This window comes from Solanum lycopersicum, chromosome 11 (genome assembly GCF_036512215.1).
Source record: "Solanum lycopersicum chromosome 11, SLM_r2.1".
In the NCBI taxonomy this organism is placed as follows: domain Eukaryota; kingdom Viridiplantae; phylum Streptophyta; class Magnoliopsida; order Solanales; family Solanaceae; genus Solanum; species Solanum lycopersicum.
The window spans coordinates 15,173,163-15,191,004 of record NC_090810.1 but is presented as its reverse complement, the minus strand read 5'-3'; the positions used below and the strand labels follow the sequence as shown (position 1 = coordinate 15,191,004).

Genomic DNA, 17,842 nt, shown 5'->3' with positions numbered 1-17,842 from the left:
TATCAATAATCAAAGGATGATTTAGGGGTCAAGTTCTACGCACGTTACATTTTGCTTCAAAATAAGATTTATGAATCTAGAACGCTGATATGACATGCCTCTAAGGCCTAAATTTTTATTTATTTATTTGAGGGTTCTTTTTTAGCTTTTTTTATTTTAAAACATAAAATATTATGTAATGTTTTTGAAGAATATTAAAGCATAGTATTTAATCACTCCCTCATTAAATCATACACATAAAAGCTTCAATTATCAATTTCTTACATTATAAACATTTTCCTTAATTGTAAAATTTAAGAAAATTTATTCTTTACATTTAATTAGAGAATTTGAAAAGTTTTTTAACATTAACTTTTGAATACTATATAAACACATACCATTAGATTGCTACACGTTGGACATGAGATTGTTTATAGAAGATGAAAGTCGGACGGATATGATAGTGTCGAGATAGCCATGGATTTCTGCGCGACTGATCGAAAAAGACGTCTGGATATGGAATTTGAAAACCTTTGAAGCTCTTGTCATTCTTCTACATTTGTTTATTTACTTTTCTTTTTTTAAATTTTAGTTAGTGCTATAGTTTATTTTCCTTTTTGATTATTGGGAATCGATCCACTTTTGAAATTGATAGTTATACTATTTTTTAGTTTTGTTGATTAATAAATCATGGTGAAACATTTGTTTTCTTTTTTTAAAAAAAAAAGAAAGAGAAGATTTCATGTAATATAATTAAAATTTAAGTTTAATTTGCAATCATTTATTTTGTTACATATTTCTATTTTTTATTTTCTCAATCTATGAAATTTGGAAAAAAAGTATATGAAACTTTCTCATCATTATTACAATTTATTCATTGTCATCTTTCTTTATTATTGCTACAATTTATTATTCTTATCCAAATTCTTTTTTCTACCTTCTATTTTTATAATTTTCTAAAAAGAAATTTATTTAACTCTAATCCTTATTACCATAATATAACATTGTACCTTCTATTTCTATTATTTTTGTAATATATATATATATGTTTTAGTTATGTCTCCTTTTTATTACCATAAATATATTCTCCTCATTAATTTTCTCTCAACTAATTTCATTTAATTTGTTGTAAAATGTTGAAGAAATTAAAATATCTTATTTTTCATCATTAATAAAATACTATTAGTTAATTTTTCTAAAACTTTTCTTTCCTTCTCTTTGTTAGGACCGAAAATAAGCAGATGTAAATGCGAAAGCTAGCAAAGCAAACCTCGAATGAACACAAGTAAGAAGACAACGAGAAATATACCAAAAGACACAAAGATTTAACGTGGTTCGGTCAATCGACCTATGTCCACAAAGGAGATGAGCAATCCACTATAAATATGAGAGTACAAAATATAGAGGAAAACAACCTCAACCAATTCACTCGGAATACATGGGAGGTTCACACAAGTGATAACTTATCAAGCTTGTGACCCATAAATTCTCCCCTAACCAAAACTCTCAAAGCCCTTAAAGACTATATTGTGAATGCTGATTAAGTTAGAAGGAACATGCCTCTATTTATAGAGTCCTAAACCTTTTCCTACTAGAAAAAGGATTAGTCAATCCAAAACCTTTTCATAAAAGGAAAACATATTTATGGCAAGAAATTTAGGACAAATAAAACCTAACACTCCTAAATTTCTTTCATTCATTACAAAAATAAAACACTTCTTAAATTCTGATAAATCTCTATCACAATCATGATTAAAGTTTTTTTTTTTTGTAATTTGTCATTTTTGTCTGAAATTTATTTATAACTTATTTTTATTTTATTTTTTAACTTCATCTTTTTTCTTGAGTGACAGGTGTTTAGTTTTTCTTATATATATATATATATATATATATATATATATATATATATATATATATATATATATATATATATATATATCAAATAAAAGGTAATAATAGGAATATAAGGAAGATATTTTTATGTTTAAGCGAAACAGTAGATTTTGAATTTCTTATTTTTGAAAAAGTATAACTAATTATTAATTAATAATTGATATTATTTTCTCATTTAAAACTCAATTCTTTAATTCTATTAATTATATTAAATAAAATGTTAAAGAAACTAAAAAGTCATTTCTTTAATATAAGTTTTAATGATATTTATTTTCATTACATTAATAACTTTTTATTTTTCTAATTTCTAAAGTAATTAATAATCATATTGATATTAGATATTATAGTCGTATAAATAAAGATAGTCAAATTTTATAGAAATCATCACATTGATTTTTTATGGTTATTTTTCGAGAGATGCTAGATTATGTAGTAATCATCACATTGATTTATTTATTCTTTTGTTGTTTTTATATTCTTTATGTTTATTGTTTGCATATTTAGTTTGACTCAAAAAAGAAGATACAAATTATTAAATTATGATCGACCTATGAAGTGGATGTCAGTAAAAACTCTAAAGTTTAATTATGCATTAAATTTATATATTATTCTTTGTTATAAAAATCAAGGTCTAACGATTATATTGCAAACACATCTTTAATTATATGATACTCAATAAAATTATTCATAACTTATCATTTTTATAATCGCGCGAAGCGCGAATAAATTCACTAGTATAGATTAGAAAGAGAGACAGAAATATTAAAAGAATAAAAAAAAGATAAAGATTTAATTTAGAGGGTAACATTAATATTTAAAATGTTCAATTAAGTTAAAAGAGAGAAGATATTTATTATTTAAAGTGGTAAAATATGTTTTTGTTATAAATCTATTGAATAAGTGGATAGTCCATAAAGTTTGTACATGAACAACCATTCATATTCACTAGGTTTCATAAACCTTTTTGGATAAGAATGTATTCATTTATTATGATACTTAATATGGTGACCTTTGGAGTGTTTCTCACTCTATAAATAGGGTTGTTCATTCACTATTGTATGGTATACATATGAAACTTACATATACTTGAATAAGAAGAAAGTCTTCTCGTACATCTACTTCTCTTGTCTTCTTCTTATAATCTTGATTTTATAACACGTTATCAGCACGAGTCTCTGTCAGTTGAAGTAAAGACTTTAAAAGCCTTGGAGGTATGAATTTCCTTTTATTTAAATAATGTCTAATATTTCTAAACTTGAATTTCTTGCTCTAGACATATCGGAAAAAATGTATCTATCATGGGCACTCGATGCAGAAATTCATCTTGATGTGATGGGTCTAACAGACACCATCTAAGAAAATAATCAAGCATTGAATCAAAACCGTGCTAAGGCGATGATATCTCTCCATCATCACCTTGATGAGGGTTTGAAAATGGAATATCTCACTGTTAAGGATCCTCTGGTGTTGTGGAACAATTTAAAAGATAGATATGACCACCTGAAGTTGGTCGTCCTTCCACATGCACGTTATGACTGGATCCACTTGAGACTTCAAGATTTTAAATCTATCAGTGAGTATAATTCTTCCATGTGGAGAAAATATCACCGACCATGATATGCTGGAAAAAATGTTTCCACTTTCCCTGCCTCGAGTATGCTTCTGCATCACCAATACCGAGAAATGGAATTTAAAAAGTATTCTGAATTAACTTCACATCTCCTTGTTGTTGAACAACATAATGAATTACTGATGAAAAACCATGAAAGTTGACCTACTAGTTCTATGTCATTTCCTGAAGTAAATACTACAAAATTTTCACCAATCTAGGCATAAAAAAGGTCGTGGCCCCAGTCGTGGTCGTGGTCGAGGAAGAAATTTCAATAGTGGTGATCTTCTTGCACTAAATAATAACCTTCAACACCAGTAGTGTAAAAAGAAGAATGAAAAACATGACGTAGTGCACAAGAAAAATTCAGACAACAAATGTTATCGATGTGGAGGAAAAGGACATTGGTCACGTAGTTGTCGTACGCCAAGGCACCTGGTTGAGTTATATCAAGCTTCCCTGAAGGAGGTGAAAAGTAACGCAGAAGCCAACTTTATCACGGAAGATACTGTTGAACCCATGCATCTAGATGTAGCGGATTTCTTTGAGAATCCCGAAGGAAAGATAGATCACCTGATAGGTGATGGGTCTGTGATAATGTAAATATATTTTATTTTTGTCTTTTATATGAACTAGTATGAATATGTTTTCCTAGACTTGTAAACAACTAAAAGGTTGTGTAATATTTTTGTTTAGTAATAATATTATAATGTTTATTTCTTTTATATCTATTATCTTGAAGTGTATATGGATGTCTCAATGATCAATCATGAAGATATTTGTGTAATTGATAGTGGAACAACGCACTCTATATTCAAAGATGAGAAATACTTCTCCTACTGGCTTAGAAGAAAAACAAATGTTACTTCAATTTCTGGTAATTCAAACTTAATAGAAGGCTCCGGAAGAACTACTATATTTCTGCCTAAGGGGACAAAACTTGTCATAGAAGATGCTTTGTTCTCTTCTAAATCCCAAAGAAACTTGTTAAGTTTTAAAGATATTCGCCGAAATGGATATCATGTTGAGACAATAAATGAAATGAATGTTGAATACCTTGGTATTACCAAGATTGTCTCAGACCAGAAATATGTGTTGGAGAAATTATCAACTTTATCTTCTGGTCTGTATTATGCAAAAATAAGTATGATTGAAGCACACTCTATCGTAAACCAGAAGTTTACTGACTTAAAGACTTTTGTGCTTTGGCATGACCGAATAGGTCATCCTGGATCAATAATGATGAGACGAATCATTGAAAACTTAAATGGACATCCATTAAAGAACATGAAGATTCTTACAAATGATGAGTTTTCGTGTGCTGCTTGTTGCCAAGGCAAATTGATTACTAGGCCATCACCAATGAAGGTTAACATTGAATCCCTCAATTTTTGGAACGAATACATAGGGATATTTGTGAACGTATTCACCCATCTAGTGGGTCGTTTAGATATTTTATGGTCCTAATAGACGCATTTTCAATGGTATCATGTGTGCCTCTTATCATCTCGCAACCTGGCGTTTGCAAAATTATTGGCACAAATAATACGATTAAGAGCGCAATTTCCTGATTATCCCATTAAGACAATTCGCCTTGATAATGCTGGCGAATTCACATTCCAAGCTTTTAATGCTTATTGCGTATTGGTAGGGATAAAAGTTGAACATCCTGTAGCTCATGTTCATACTCAAAATGGCCTTGCTGAGTCATTTATTAAGCGCACTTATGAAAAGTGAGTTGCCTACTATTGTTTGGGGTCATGCTATCTTACATGCAGCATCACTTGTTCGTCTTAGACCGACTCATTAAAATAAATACTCCCCATCACAATTGGTATTTGGCCATGAACCAAATATTGCTCATCTTTGAATTTTGAATGTGCTGTATATGTGCCTGTAGCACCACCTCAGCGCACCAAGATGGGCCCTCAAAGAAGGTTAGGCATATATGTTTGGTTTGATTCACCCTCAATAATTCACTACCTTGAGCCATTGACTTGAGATTTATTCACTGCAAGATTTGCAGATTGTCGATTTGATGAAACAAATTTTCCGCAATTAGGGGAGAGAAAAATAAACTTAAAAGTAAAATTGCACGGAAAGTTTCATCATTATCTCATTTTGATCCACGCTCTCCTGCGTGTGAACAAGAGGTCCAGAAGATCATCCATTTACAAAACATAGCAAATCAAATGCCAGACACATTTATTGATTCAAAAAGGATAACAAAGTCACATATTCCTGCAGTAAATGTGCCTATCCGTATTGACGTCCCAAAAGGACCATCTACAAGTGTCATAACTCCTGAATCACAAATACGCCTGAAGCATGGTAGACCATTGGGTTCAAAAGATAAAAATCCTAGAAAAAGAATTACAAAAAATGACACTACAAAAGAATTTCACGAAGAAATTCAAGATCTGATTAATCCTGATATTCCTGAAGAGATCAGTGAACCCGAGACTAAAGTAAATGAAGAACTCTCAATAAGTTCTACAGGTGATGAGATTATTTTAGATCGATTAAAAATTATAGTAGATAATGTTTTCGCATATGATGTTGCACTTAACATTATGCAAGGAAATGAGGATCTTGAACCTCTATCTGTCGAAGAATGTCGACAAAGACGTGATTGGCATAAATTGCAAGAAGCAATTCAATCAGAACTAAATTCACTTGCTAAGCGTGAGGTTTTTGGACCAGTAGTCCAAACGCCTTGTGATGTTAAACCAATTGGCTATAAATGAGTCTTTGTACGAAAAAGAAATGAGAGAAATGAGATTGTAAGATACAAGGCGCGCCTTGTTGCACAAGGATTCTCTCAACGACCCGGTGTCGACTATGAAGTAACATATTCACCTGTTATGGATGCAATAACTTTTCGATATCTCATCGGTTTAGTTGTACATGAAAATCTTGAAATTCATCTAATGGATGTGGTTACAGCTTACCTTTACGGTGCACTTGATAATGAAATTTATATGAAAGTTTTAGAAGGACTTAAAATGCCTGAAGCATGTAGTTCAAAATATCAGAAAATGTATTCAATTAGATTACAAAAGTCATTATATGGATTAAAACAATCAGGGCACATGTGGTATAATCGCCTCAGTGGGTACTTGATAAAACAAGATTATATGAATGATGTCATATGTCCTTGCATTTTTATTAAGAAAACAACATTGGGGTTTGTTATTCTTGCTGTTTATGTTGATGACATTAATCTCATTGGATCTCCAGAGGAGGTTCAAAAGGAAATTGAATATCTAAAGAATGAATTTGAGATGGAAGAGCTTGGAAAGACAAAAATTTGTCTTGGACTACAAATAGAATATTTAGTAGACGGGGTCTTCATCCATCAATCTACCTATACTGAGAAAATCTTGAAATGATTTTACATGGACAAAGCACATCCATTAAGTACTCTAATGGTTATCCGATCACTTGAAGTGAGTAAGGATCCATTCCGACCTCAAGAAGAGAATGAGGAACCTCTTGGTCCAGAAGTACCTTATCTTAGTGAAATTGGGGGCACTTATGTATCTTGCTAATGCTACAAGACCTGACATAGCATTTTCTGTTAATTTGTTAGCAAGATATAGTTCTTCCCCTACACGAAGATATTGGAATGGAGTTAAACATATATTGCGATATCTAAGGGGAACTAATGATATGGGCCTGTTTTATACTAACAAAGATAGTGCAAATCTTGTTGGTCATGCAGATGCAGGTTATTTATCTGATCCACATAAAGCTCGATCACAAATAGGCTATCTGTTCACATACGGAGGTACTGCTATATCATGGCGATCTACGAAGCAGTATATTGTCGCTACTTCTTCAAATCATGCTGAGATAATAGCCATTCACGAAGCAAGTAGAGAATGTGTATGGTTAAGATCAGTAATACATTCCATCAAAGAAAGATGTGGTTTGAAGTGTGACGTCAAGATACCCACAATACTCTTTGAAGACAATGCTGCATGCATAACTCAATTAAAAGGAGGCTTTATAAAAGGAGATAAAACGAAACGCATTTCACCAAAGTTATTCTTCACACATGATCTCCAGAAGAATGGTGATATTGATGTGCGACAAATTTGTTCGAGTGATAATCCAGCAGATTTGTTTACCAAATATTTACCGGCCTCGACTCTTGAGAAGATGGTTCACAAAATTGGAATGCGAAAACTTAACCATCTGAATCGTGCTTTTTATCAGGGGGAGTAAAATACGCACTGTACTCTTTTTTCCTTAGCCTATGTTTTGTCCCACTGGGTTTTCCTAGAGAGATTTTTAATGAGGCAGCAAATAATGTGTATCAAAAGATATATGTACTCTTTTTCCTTCACTAGAATTTTTTTCCACAGGGTTTTTTTTCTAGTAAGGTTTTAACGAGGCACAATATCTATGGACATCCAAGGGAGAGTGCTATAAATCTATTGATTAAGTGGATAGTCCATAAAGTTAGTACATGAACAACCATTCATATTCACTAGGTTTCATGAACCTTTTTGGATAAGAATGTATCTATTTATTATGATACTTAATATGGTGACCTTTGGAGTGATTTCTCACTCTATAAATAGGGCTGTTCATTCACTATTGTATGATATACATATGAAACTTACATATACTTGAATAAGAAGAAAGTCTTTCTCCATCTACTTCTCTTGTCTTCTTTTTATAATCTTGATTTTATAACAGTTTTAAAATTTTAAATTAATATTCGAGGAAAAAGATAATTTTTATCCAAAATATAATATCTCACTTTGCAATACAAATGAACACTCCAAAATATAGTTGTAGTCGCTTCAAATTTATTAAATATAAATTTATATAGTTATTCAAATTATATTAAATTAATAAATATATTAGTCGAAATTAATAAATATATTAATATAATTAATTTAATTATTTAAATTCAAATAAATATAAATTTTATTAAAGCCCGCCCCATAAAACCCATATAATATTTCACTTAAATCTGATTGGCCGAAGGGAGTCCTGTTCCAATCGCAACTCCGCTATTCTAAAACTATAAATAGGGGTCTCATAATTCAGATAGGGTGGGCATTCGGTTTTCCGGTTCGGTTCAGTTTTTTTTTCGGTTTTTTCAGTTTTTGGTTTTTATAAATTGCGTACCGAATACCGAATCGAAATATTTCGGTTCGGTTCGGTTTTTGTTAATTCGGTTCGGTTTTTATTAATTCGGTTCGGTTTTTTAATTTGGTTTTTTAATGGGCCATTTTAATTCGTCCGGCGGCTGGCTGACTGCTGACTGCTGCACGTCCGGCAGCTGGCTGATTGCTGACTGCTGCACGTCCGGCGGCTGGCTGCTGCTGAGTGTTGTCGCGGCTGGCTGCTGCTGTCTGCGGCTGGCGGCTGGCTGCTGCTGAGTGTTGTCGCGGCTGGCTGCTGCTGTCTGCGGCTGGCTGCTGCTGTGCTGCTGGCGGGCGGCGGCTGGTTGCTGCTGTGCTGCTGGCTGCGGCTGGCTGCTGCTTCCCTTGTTGTGGCTGGCGCCTGGCGGTGCTTCAGGGAAGACAAGAGTGGTTGGAGACTTGGAGTAGAAGAGGAAGAGAGAAATGAAGAGGAAGAAGTCAAGAAGATGAGGAGTGAATTGAAAAAATCTGGTAGAAAGAGAAAGAGTCAAAAGTAGGGTATTAGGGTTTTTACTTTTTTTTAAAAAAAATATTTAATATTAATAATTATTAATTAATATAATATAATTTATAAATTATTAAATTATAGCATAAAATTTCGGTTTAAACCGAAATACCGAATTCCAAAGTAATATGTACCGAAAACCGAACCGAAATATCGAAAAATACAAAAAATTAAACCGAATACCGAACCGAAAACCGAAATACCGAAACCGAAATTCTAAAAAAATTCGGTTCGGTTCGGTGTTTCGGTTTTTCGGTGTTTATGCCCACCCCTAAATTCAGAAAAAAGAACCAAGAATTCTAAACAACAAGATAGAGAAAGCTCGTGGATCAAAATCCATAAATTTCTCTACAAGTTCAAGAATTCAAGGATTCAAGTGTTCAAGTTCAAGATTTGAAGAAGTCAAGATCAAGTTCAAGAACGATTAAGATCAAGACCACCGAATTCAAGATCAAGTTCCAAGCCCTTGAATTCAACTAGAAAGCCAAGATCAAGATCAAGTCCAAGTATAAGTTCAAGTCCAAGATCAAGTTCAAGAACAATCAAGATCAAGACCACCGAATTCAAGATCAAGCTCCAAGCCCTTTAATTCAACTAAAAAGTCAAGATCAAGATAAAGTTTAAGTCAAGATAAAGACCAAGTCCAAGTATAAGTTCAAGTCCAAGATCAAGTTCAAGAATGATCAAGATCAAGAATACCAGATTCAAGATCAAGCTCCAAGCCCTTGAATTCAACTAGAAAGTCAAGATCAAGATAAATTTCAAGTCAAGATCAAGATCAAGTCCAAGTCCAAGTGCAAGTCCAAGATTAAGTTCAAGAACAATCAAGATCAAGACCACCGGATTCAAGATCAAGCTTCAAGCCCTTGAATTCAACTAGAAAGTTAAGATCAAGATAAAGTTCAAGTCCAAGATCAAGATCTAGTCCAAGTTCAAGTTCAAGATCAAAATAGAGATCAAGATCAAGATCAAGATAAATCCAAATTCAAGATCAAACTTTAAATCCCTTGAAATCATATTTGAAAAGGCGAATTCAGAGGAATCATAAAGATTGTAACACTGACACTTGAAATAATAAATCAATTGTTGCTATAATTTTTCATTCTTGATTATTGTATTCTCAACAAGAATTTTATTGTCTACAATAGTTAACAACTAAAAATTACAAAAATAATAAATTAACAATATTTAGAAAATATCATATAAAAATGCTCAATAATAATAAAAATAATATTATGGTGAATTTTTTTTACATAAATATTATAGTTTTAAGAGCTAATTACATTATTTTCGTCCTAATTTTCTAATTACGAGAATCGAATTTATAACTTTCAATACATCACTAGATTTCTGAATATACCGCAGACATCTAGATATATAGGACAGTGATGTATTTTAGAGGGGAATGTATCAAGAGAGATAAAATATCTGAATACATAGGGGGGGTGATGTATCAGAGAGGGGAGAAATATATTCGATAGAGAGAAGAGATGTATCATCGAGAGACGAATGATATATCCGAGAATTTTCTTTAAAAAGATTTTCTTAAATTGTTATTTTCTTAAGAAATCATGATAAAATAAAAACATCTATTTAGGTAATTTTTCTATCAAAAAAGGCAAAGGTGTTACTCAACTTGAATGTCTCATTAAGTCTTGTCCTACTAACTAGGTAATGCGTTTTGAAATGTAGACGTCCACTTTTGGTGCTAAAGTTTCAACATCCTTAAATTTTTAATGAATAATTGAAACAAAAAGCTTTTCCTCAATTTGTCTCTTGTTTTCGCTTAGGATCATTTGATATAATGTATCACAAAAAATAATATGTATAAAATTTATTTTTATTTGGTGTATATTTAAATTTGGGTGTATTTTTACATATTTTTTACTATATTTTTGAGGGTATTTTTTATAAATAAATCTATTTATACATACTATTTTTAATAAGCTAAACCAGAACAATATAATGTATTTAAATAATTTTTACATAATCAATGTAAATATAAATTATACAAATATTATTAATATAAGCATTATTAATATTTTATTAATTATTATTATTATTATTATTATAGTAGTCTATACAGAGAAAAAAAAAACTTCTTTAATTGATAGCTATACGCACAAGATTGATAATTCTGCAACTCATTGGGTGATAAATAATATTATATATTATAAAAATCATCAAACACTCCTTTTTATTCCATGCCTAGTCCATTTTATCCTTGTTATGTGTAATATCTTTTGAAATATTTTAGTTTATTTTTTAAACTTAGGTATTTATAATTTTTTATAAGCTCATTAACATTAATAAGTAAGAATAATATTTTTATGAAATTGTTACATTAAGTGTGTGGATATGTATTTACGCGTATATTTTTTTGTCTTTCTTTGCTTTTTATTAATAGTGCTTTGAAACCTTAAATTTTAGTATTACTATTTTCTCCTTCTCTAATTATTTGTTCATTTTTGGATTGACATGATTATTAAGAAAATAATTCTTAATATGGTGAATTTATCATTTTATCCATATAAATTTTGAGTGAATGGATTAAAAATTTAAGATTTTTAAAACGTTCTATATTTTTCAAAGTAATTAATTGAAGATATAATAGATAAAAAATACTGATCTTTCTTAATTTGTCAAAATGATAAATAATTAGGGACAACCATAAAAAAAAAATTGGAGAAGTAAATAGGGACAGAGTGAGTATTATGTATAGTCATTTAATACTCTATTTGTCTCTATTACTTGTTTACTTTTCCTTTTTTTTAGTTGTAATAATTACTTATCCATTTTGACCAACCAAGAAATGACAAAATATTTTTACCTATTATACTAATTACTTTGAAAAAAGTTGAACTTCTCAAAAATTTTAAATTTTTAATTTATCAACTTTATAATTAATAGAGATAACGATAAACTCATTATATTAATAATTGTTTTCTTAATAGGTATGTCAACTCAAAAATTAACAAGTATTTAGAGACAAAAGAAGTATTGAGGGTAAAGATAAAACAATATCTAAAAACTCTTTTTGATCTCATTAATTGGACAAATAAATCAAAACAATAATTTTTAGAATGAAGGTCAAGTAATATAAACTTCCAAAAAATTATTTATAAATAAACAAGTTCCGATTGATATTAATGGAGTATTATATAAATTATAATTTAAAGTAATTTAAATTGAAATATATAATCCTTAAAATTTTTATCTTGATTAAACTAATTATTTTACATTTTCTATGTCAAACAAAATATATTAGCAATAGCTATTATTTTCTATTATCTTTACTTCTGAAAATAATTATTAGTATTTTGATTAGGGTATAAAAAACATTGAACTTTTTAACTTCCAAATATTGTATTATGCATTTTATTTTTGTTTGTGTGGGTCACTATTTTGAATCACAAAGAGATATACTACAAACACCAAACACTTTGACAGGCCCCCCACCCCCACCCCATCCCCTCCACTTTCCACCAAAATTTAACACTCTAATTCCTAGGCCCCTACCCCCACCCCCCTACCCCCACTGCAATATCTCCTTCACCGCCTACCCTTCTTCTCCATCATTCTCCATTTTCCTTAAATTCTACTCCATACACTAACTTGGCCTCACAAAGTTTTACCTTTTTTGTTCTGTTTTTAGTTTCTTGACTATCTTCAATGGCTAAGTTAATTGTAGAAGTTCTTGATGCAAGTGATCTGATGCCTAAAGATGGACAAGGTTCAGCAAGTCCTTTTGTTGAAGTAGATTTTGATGAGCAACGTCAAAGAACTCAAACTAAAAACAAAGATCTCAACCCTCAATGGAATGAAAAGCTTGTTTTCAACATCAAGAATCCAAGAGACCTTGAAAATCAGACTATCTCTGTTTATGTTTATAATGACCAAAAACAGGGACATCACAAGAATTTTCTCGGTCGTGTCAAGATATCTGGTGCTTTTATCCCCTTTTCTGATTCTGAAGCTTTAGTTCAGAGATACCCACTTGATAAAAGAGGAATATTTTCACATATTAAAGGGGATATTGCTTTAAGAATCTATGCTGTTCTTGCTGGTGGTGGTGGTGGTGTTGCTGATGTCATTCCGCCGCCGGTGTCGGTGGAAACTGAGCAGCAGAATGTGAATAATGGTGAAGATAGAGCAACCCCTTTTACTCCATTTCAAGAAACTAGCACCAACAACTTTGAAGAACAGTACATGAAGGAGACTGAAATCAAGAAGAAGGATAAGAAGAAGAAAGAATCAGAGGTAAGAACTTTTCATTCTATTCCTGCACCGGCGCCGGTACCAGTGCCGGCGTCTGGCCCATCACCACCTCCGGTGGTGATAGAGAGAAGGGCTGACTTTGCAAAGGCTGGTGGACCAATGGCTAGCAATGTAATGCAGATGCAAATGGGTGGTGGTCCAAGGCCTGAATTTGGTTTAGTGGAAACAAGGCCACCTTTGGCTGCAAGAATGGGGTATTGGGGTAGAGATAAAACTGCTAGTACTTATGATTTGGTGGAGCAAATGCAATTTTTGTATATTAATGTTGTCAAAGCTAGGGATCTTCCAGTTATGGATATATCAGGGAGTCTTGATCCTTATGTTGAGGTGAAACTTGGTAATTACAAAGGTGTTACAAGGCATTTTGAAAAGAATCAATACCCTGTATGGAATAGTGTTTTTGCTTTTTCTAAAGAAAGACTGCAGTCTAATTTGATTGAAGTCACTGTAAAAGATAAGGATTTTGGGAAAGATGATATTGTTGGCAAAGTTATGTTTGATATTGCTGAAGTCCCTCTTCGTGTTCCACCAGATAGTCCTTTAGCTCCCCAATGGTATAGGTTGATCAATAAGAAAGGAGAGAAGATTCCACAAGGTGAAATCATGCTTGCTGTTTGGATGGGAACTCAAGCTGATGAGGCTTTTCCTGAGGCTTGGCATTCTGATGCTCATATGGCTAGTCAACAAAATTTGGTTAATACGCGATCCAAAGTGTATTTCTCACCTAAATTATATTATCTAAGAGTTCATGTTATTGAAGCTCAGGATCTTCTGCCATCAGATAGAAGCCGGATGCCCGAGGCTTATGCCAAGTTACAGCTTGGGCACCAGTCAAGGACTACCAAGCCCTCCCCGATGAGACACATTAACCCGGTGTGGAATGAGGAGCTAATGTTTGTTGCATCTGAACCTTTTGAGGAGTATTTGATAATAGATGTCGTGGATAGAGTTGGACCAGGGAAAGATGAATTGATTGGCAGGGCTATGATATCATTTAAGAATATTCCAACCAGAGTTGATAACTCTAAGTTACCAGATGCTATATGGTTCAATCTTCTCAAGCCTTCTCATGCGGCAGATGATGACGAGAAGAAGAAAGAAGTGAAGTTCTCTAGCAAGATTCACCTTAGAATTTGGATAGATGCTGGTTACCATGTTCTTGATGAGTCCACACATTTTAGCAGTGATCTTCAACCATCATCGAAGTTCTTGAGAAAGCCGAGTATTGGACTTCTTGAATTAGGTATTCTCAGTGCCAAGAATCTGATGCCAATGAAGAGTAAAGAGGGTCGAATAACAGATTCATATTGTGTTGCTAAGTATGGGAATAAATGGGTTCGAACAAGAACACTCATTGACACTCTGGCTCCTCGATGGAATGAGCAGTTCTCTTGGGAAGTGTTTGATCCGTGTACCGTTGTCACCATTGGGGTCTTTGACAATTGTCACATCAATGGCAAAGATGAAGCTAGAGATCAGAGAATTGGTAAGGTGAGAATTAGGTTATCGACTTTGGAAACTGATCGGATCTATACACATTTTTATCCGTTGCTGGTTCTTACACCTTCTGGTTTAAGGAAACATGGAGAGCTTCATTTGGCCATAAGGTTCACTTGTACTGCTTGGGTGAACATGGTAGCACAATATGGGAGGCCATTGCTCCCGAAAATGCATTATGTGCAACCCATTTCCGTTAGGCATATTGATTGGTTGCGCCACCAGGCAATGCAGATAGTAGCTGCAAGGCTGGTCAGGGCTGAGCCACCTCTTAGAAAGGAGGTTGTCGAGTATATGCTGGATGTGGATTACCATATGTTCAGTCTCAGAAGAAGCAAAGCTAATTTCTTTCGCATAATGGGACTGCTTTCTGGGATTTCTGCAGTTCATGGATGGTTTAATGGGATTTGCAATTGGAGAAACCCTTTGACGACTATTCTTGTCCATGTGCTCTTCTTGATATTGATTTGCTATCCAGAACTCATTTTGCCAACAATTTTCCTCTACCTGTTTGTAATTGGCTTGTGGAACTACAGGTTTAGGCCTAGAGCTCCACCACACATGGATGCTCGCCTTTCACAAGCTGAAAATGCTCACCCAGATGAACTGGATGAAGAGTTTGATACATTCCCTACTTCCCGGCAAACAGATGCAGTAAGAATGAGGTATGATCGACTGAGGAGTGTGGCTGGGAGGGTGCAAACTGTAGTTGGAGATTTGGCAACACAAGGTGAAAGGGCTCTTTCCATACTAAGCTGGCGGGATCCAAGGGCTACTGCTATATTTATAATCCTTGCATTGATCTGGGCTGTGTTTCTATATGTTACTCCATTCCAAGTAGTTGCAGTGCTCATAGGACTTTACTGGTTGCGCCATCCACGATTCAGGAGCAAGCTGCCATCAGTACCTGTCAACTTCTTCAAGAGATTACCATCGAAGTCCGATATGCTTTTGTAAGATGCTGGTAAATTTTCACCTTATCTATTGTATTCAAATTGTAAAATAGAGAGATGGATTCAGTGAATAAGTGGGGGATAAAAGGCTGCTACACAAGACACAAATGGAAGAGCAGTTTTCCTTGTTTCCCCCCACACCCCACAATCCATAATGCATTCCTCAAGCTCCTGTATTAGATAACAAGTGTTTTTTTTCTTGATTGATATTGTAATCAATCTATGAGGTTGTAGAATATAGTTGTTTGTATCTGTTTAGATGTAAAAAAGGAATTGCAAATTCAAAGCTGATATGAATAGTGTTCCCGTTTTTAATTCTCAAGTTACTTTCTTTTTCTGGTTACAAGAGGAAAAACAGCAGAGGGATTACTATTACAGCCACGTGTGTATAGCACATGGTTGACCCAAAATCCATCACAGTACTGTCATAAAAACAAACAATGTCGCTATTTTTTTTCATTCAATGTTCCGTATTCATGTTGAAACCTGACTAAATCTAAATTTATGTCGAAAGTTTCATATTTTTGGAGATAAAACGTTCCCTAACAAAAAAATTTAAATCTGAAATTTCTACTTAAATACGAGGTTTCTGATTTCTGGTAAAGGAGGATGAATAATACTAATAACTCCACCACAAGCTTTATCAGTAATTCATGTCACTACTTCATAGTCCTTTTTGAATGAGAATGATTCGTAAGTGATGGGAGACGATAATCCTTAGCAATTTCACTTTTTTCGTAACAGCAAGAATATGTGGATCTACGTATAATAGTGCAATCAAATAAAGGAAGAAACATAAATAAAGTGAACGATAAAAGGAAAAAAAAGTAGGATTTATTTTATAACTATATGTTATAAAATAACTAGCTAATAAACTTATATTAATAAACTAAATTAATATGAAAACTAACAAAGAGAGAGAGCATAATAATATATTCCAAATTTTTTCTTCTCTACGCTTCACTGGCGAGCTTATGGCTATTATAACTGAAGGAAATTAAGCAAACTTGGGTATAAATGGATGCTTATAGGCTAAGATGAGATAGGCTTTACACATGGCGTTGTGGTGGAGATAGGCTATATGTGGACCTTACACACGGCATTGAAATGGAGGTAGGCTCTATGTGAGTCTGACTCATGACATTCATCTTTGATTATTTTACAACACTCTTTCTTGGATGTCTAGTTGAAGTAACAAGAATATACGTAGACATTCAAAATACGCATTGTTTGCTGCTTCATTAAAAATATTTCTAGGAAAATTCAGTGGGACAAAATCTAGATTAAGAAAAAAAGAGTGCAACATGTATTTTACTCCCCCTGATAAAAACCTTGATTCAAATGCTTAAGCTTCGCATTCCAATCTTTTGCACCATCTTCTCAGGAGTTGAGACTGGTAAAGATTTGGTGAATAAATCTGTTGGATTATCACTTGAACGAATTTGTTGTATATCAATATTACCGTTCTTCCAGAGATCATGTGTAAAGAATAATTTCTGTGAAATATGCTTCGTTCTATCTCCATTTATGAAGCCTCCTTTTAATTGAGTTATGCATGCATCATTGTCTTCAAAGAGCACTGTGCGTACCTTGACATCATACTTCAAACCACATCTTTCTTTGCTGAAATGTATCACTGATCTCAACCATACATATTCTTAACTTGCTTCATGAATGACTAATATCTCAGCATGATTTGAAGAAGTAGCGACAATGGACTGCTTCGTAGATCGCAATGATGCGGTACTTCCATATGTGAACAAATAACCTGTTTGAGATCGATCCTTATGTGGGTCGGATAAATAACCTGCATCTGCATGACAAACAAGATCTGCATTATCTTTGTTAGTATAAAACAGATTCATATTACTAGTCCCCATCAGATATCGCAAGATATATGTTTAACTCCATTCCAATATCTTCGTGTAGGGGAACAACTATATCTTGCTAAAAAATTAACAAAAAA

At 32.9% G+C, this 17,842-nt stretch overlaps 2 protein-coding genes across 2 annotated transcripts; both read left to right on the top strand.

Annotated features, from left to right (window-relative positions):
* Positions 1 to 6,964: 6,964 nt before the first annotated feature.
* Positions 6,965 to 7,711, top strand: LOC138339264 (secreted RxLR effector protein 161-like). Its single transcript, XM_069290848.1, has one exon. The coding sequence runs from the start codon at positions 6,965 to 6,967 to the stop codon at positions 7,709 to 7,711; it is 747 nt and encodes a 248-aa protein (XP_069146949.1).
* A 4,805-nt stretch (positions 7,712 to 12,516) lies between these two features.
* LOC101257134 (multiple C2 domain and transmembrane region protein 6-like) lies at positions 12,517 to 16,198 on the top strand. The gene has a single exon (XM_004250382.5). It carries the CDS (start codon positions 12,821 to 12,823, stop codon positions 15,878 to 15,880), a length of 3,060 nt encoding a protein of 1,019 aa, XP_004250430.2. The 5' UTR covers positions 12,517 to 12,820; the 3' UTR covers positions 15,881 to 16,198.
* The last annotated feature ends 1,644 nt before the right edge of the window (positions 16,199 to 17,842 follow it).

Coding starts and splice junctions, on each gene's coding strand:
- LOC101257134 (XM_004250382.5), top strand. CDS start 12,821: ATGGCTAAGTTAATTGTAGAAGTTCTTGATGCAAGTGATCTGATGCCT.
- LOC138339264 (XM_069290848.1), top strand. CDS start 6,965: ATGAGGAACCTCTTGGTCCAGAAGTACCTTATCTTAGTGAAATTGGGG.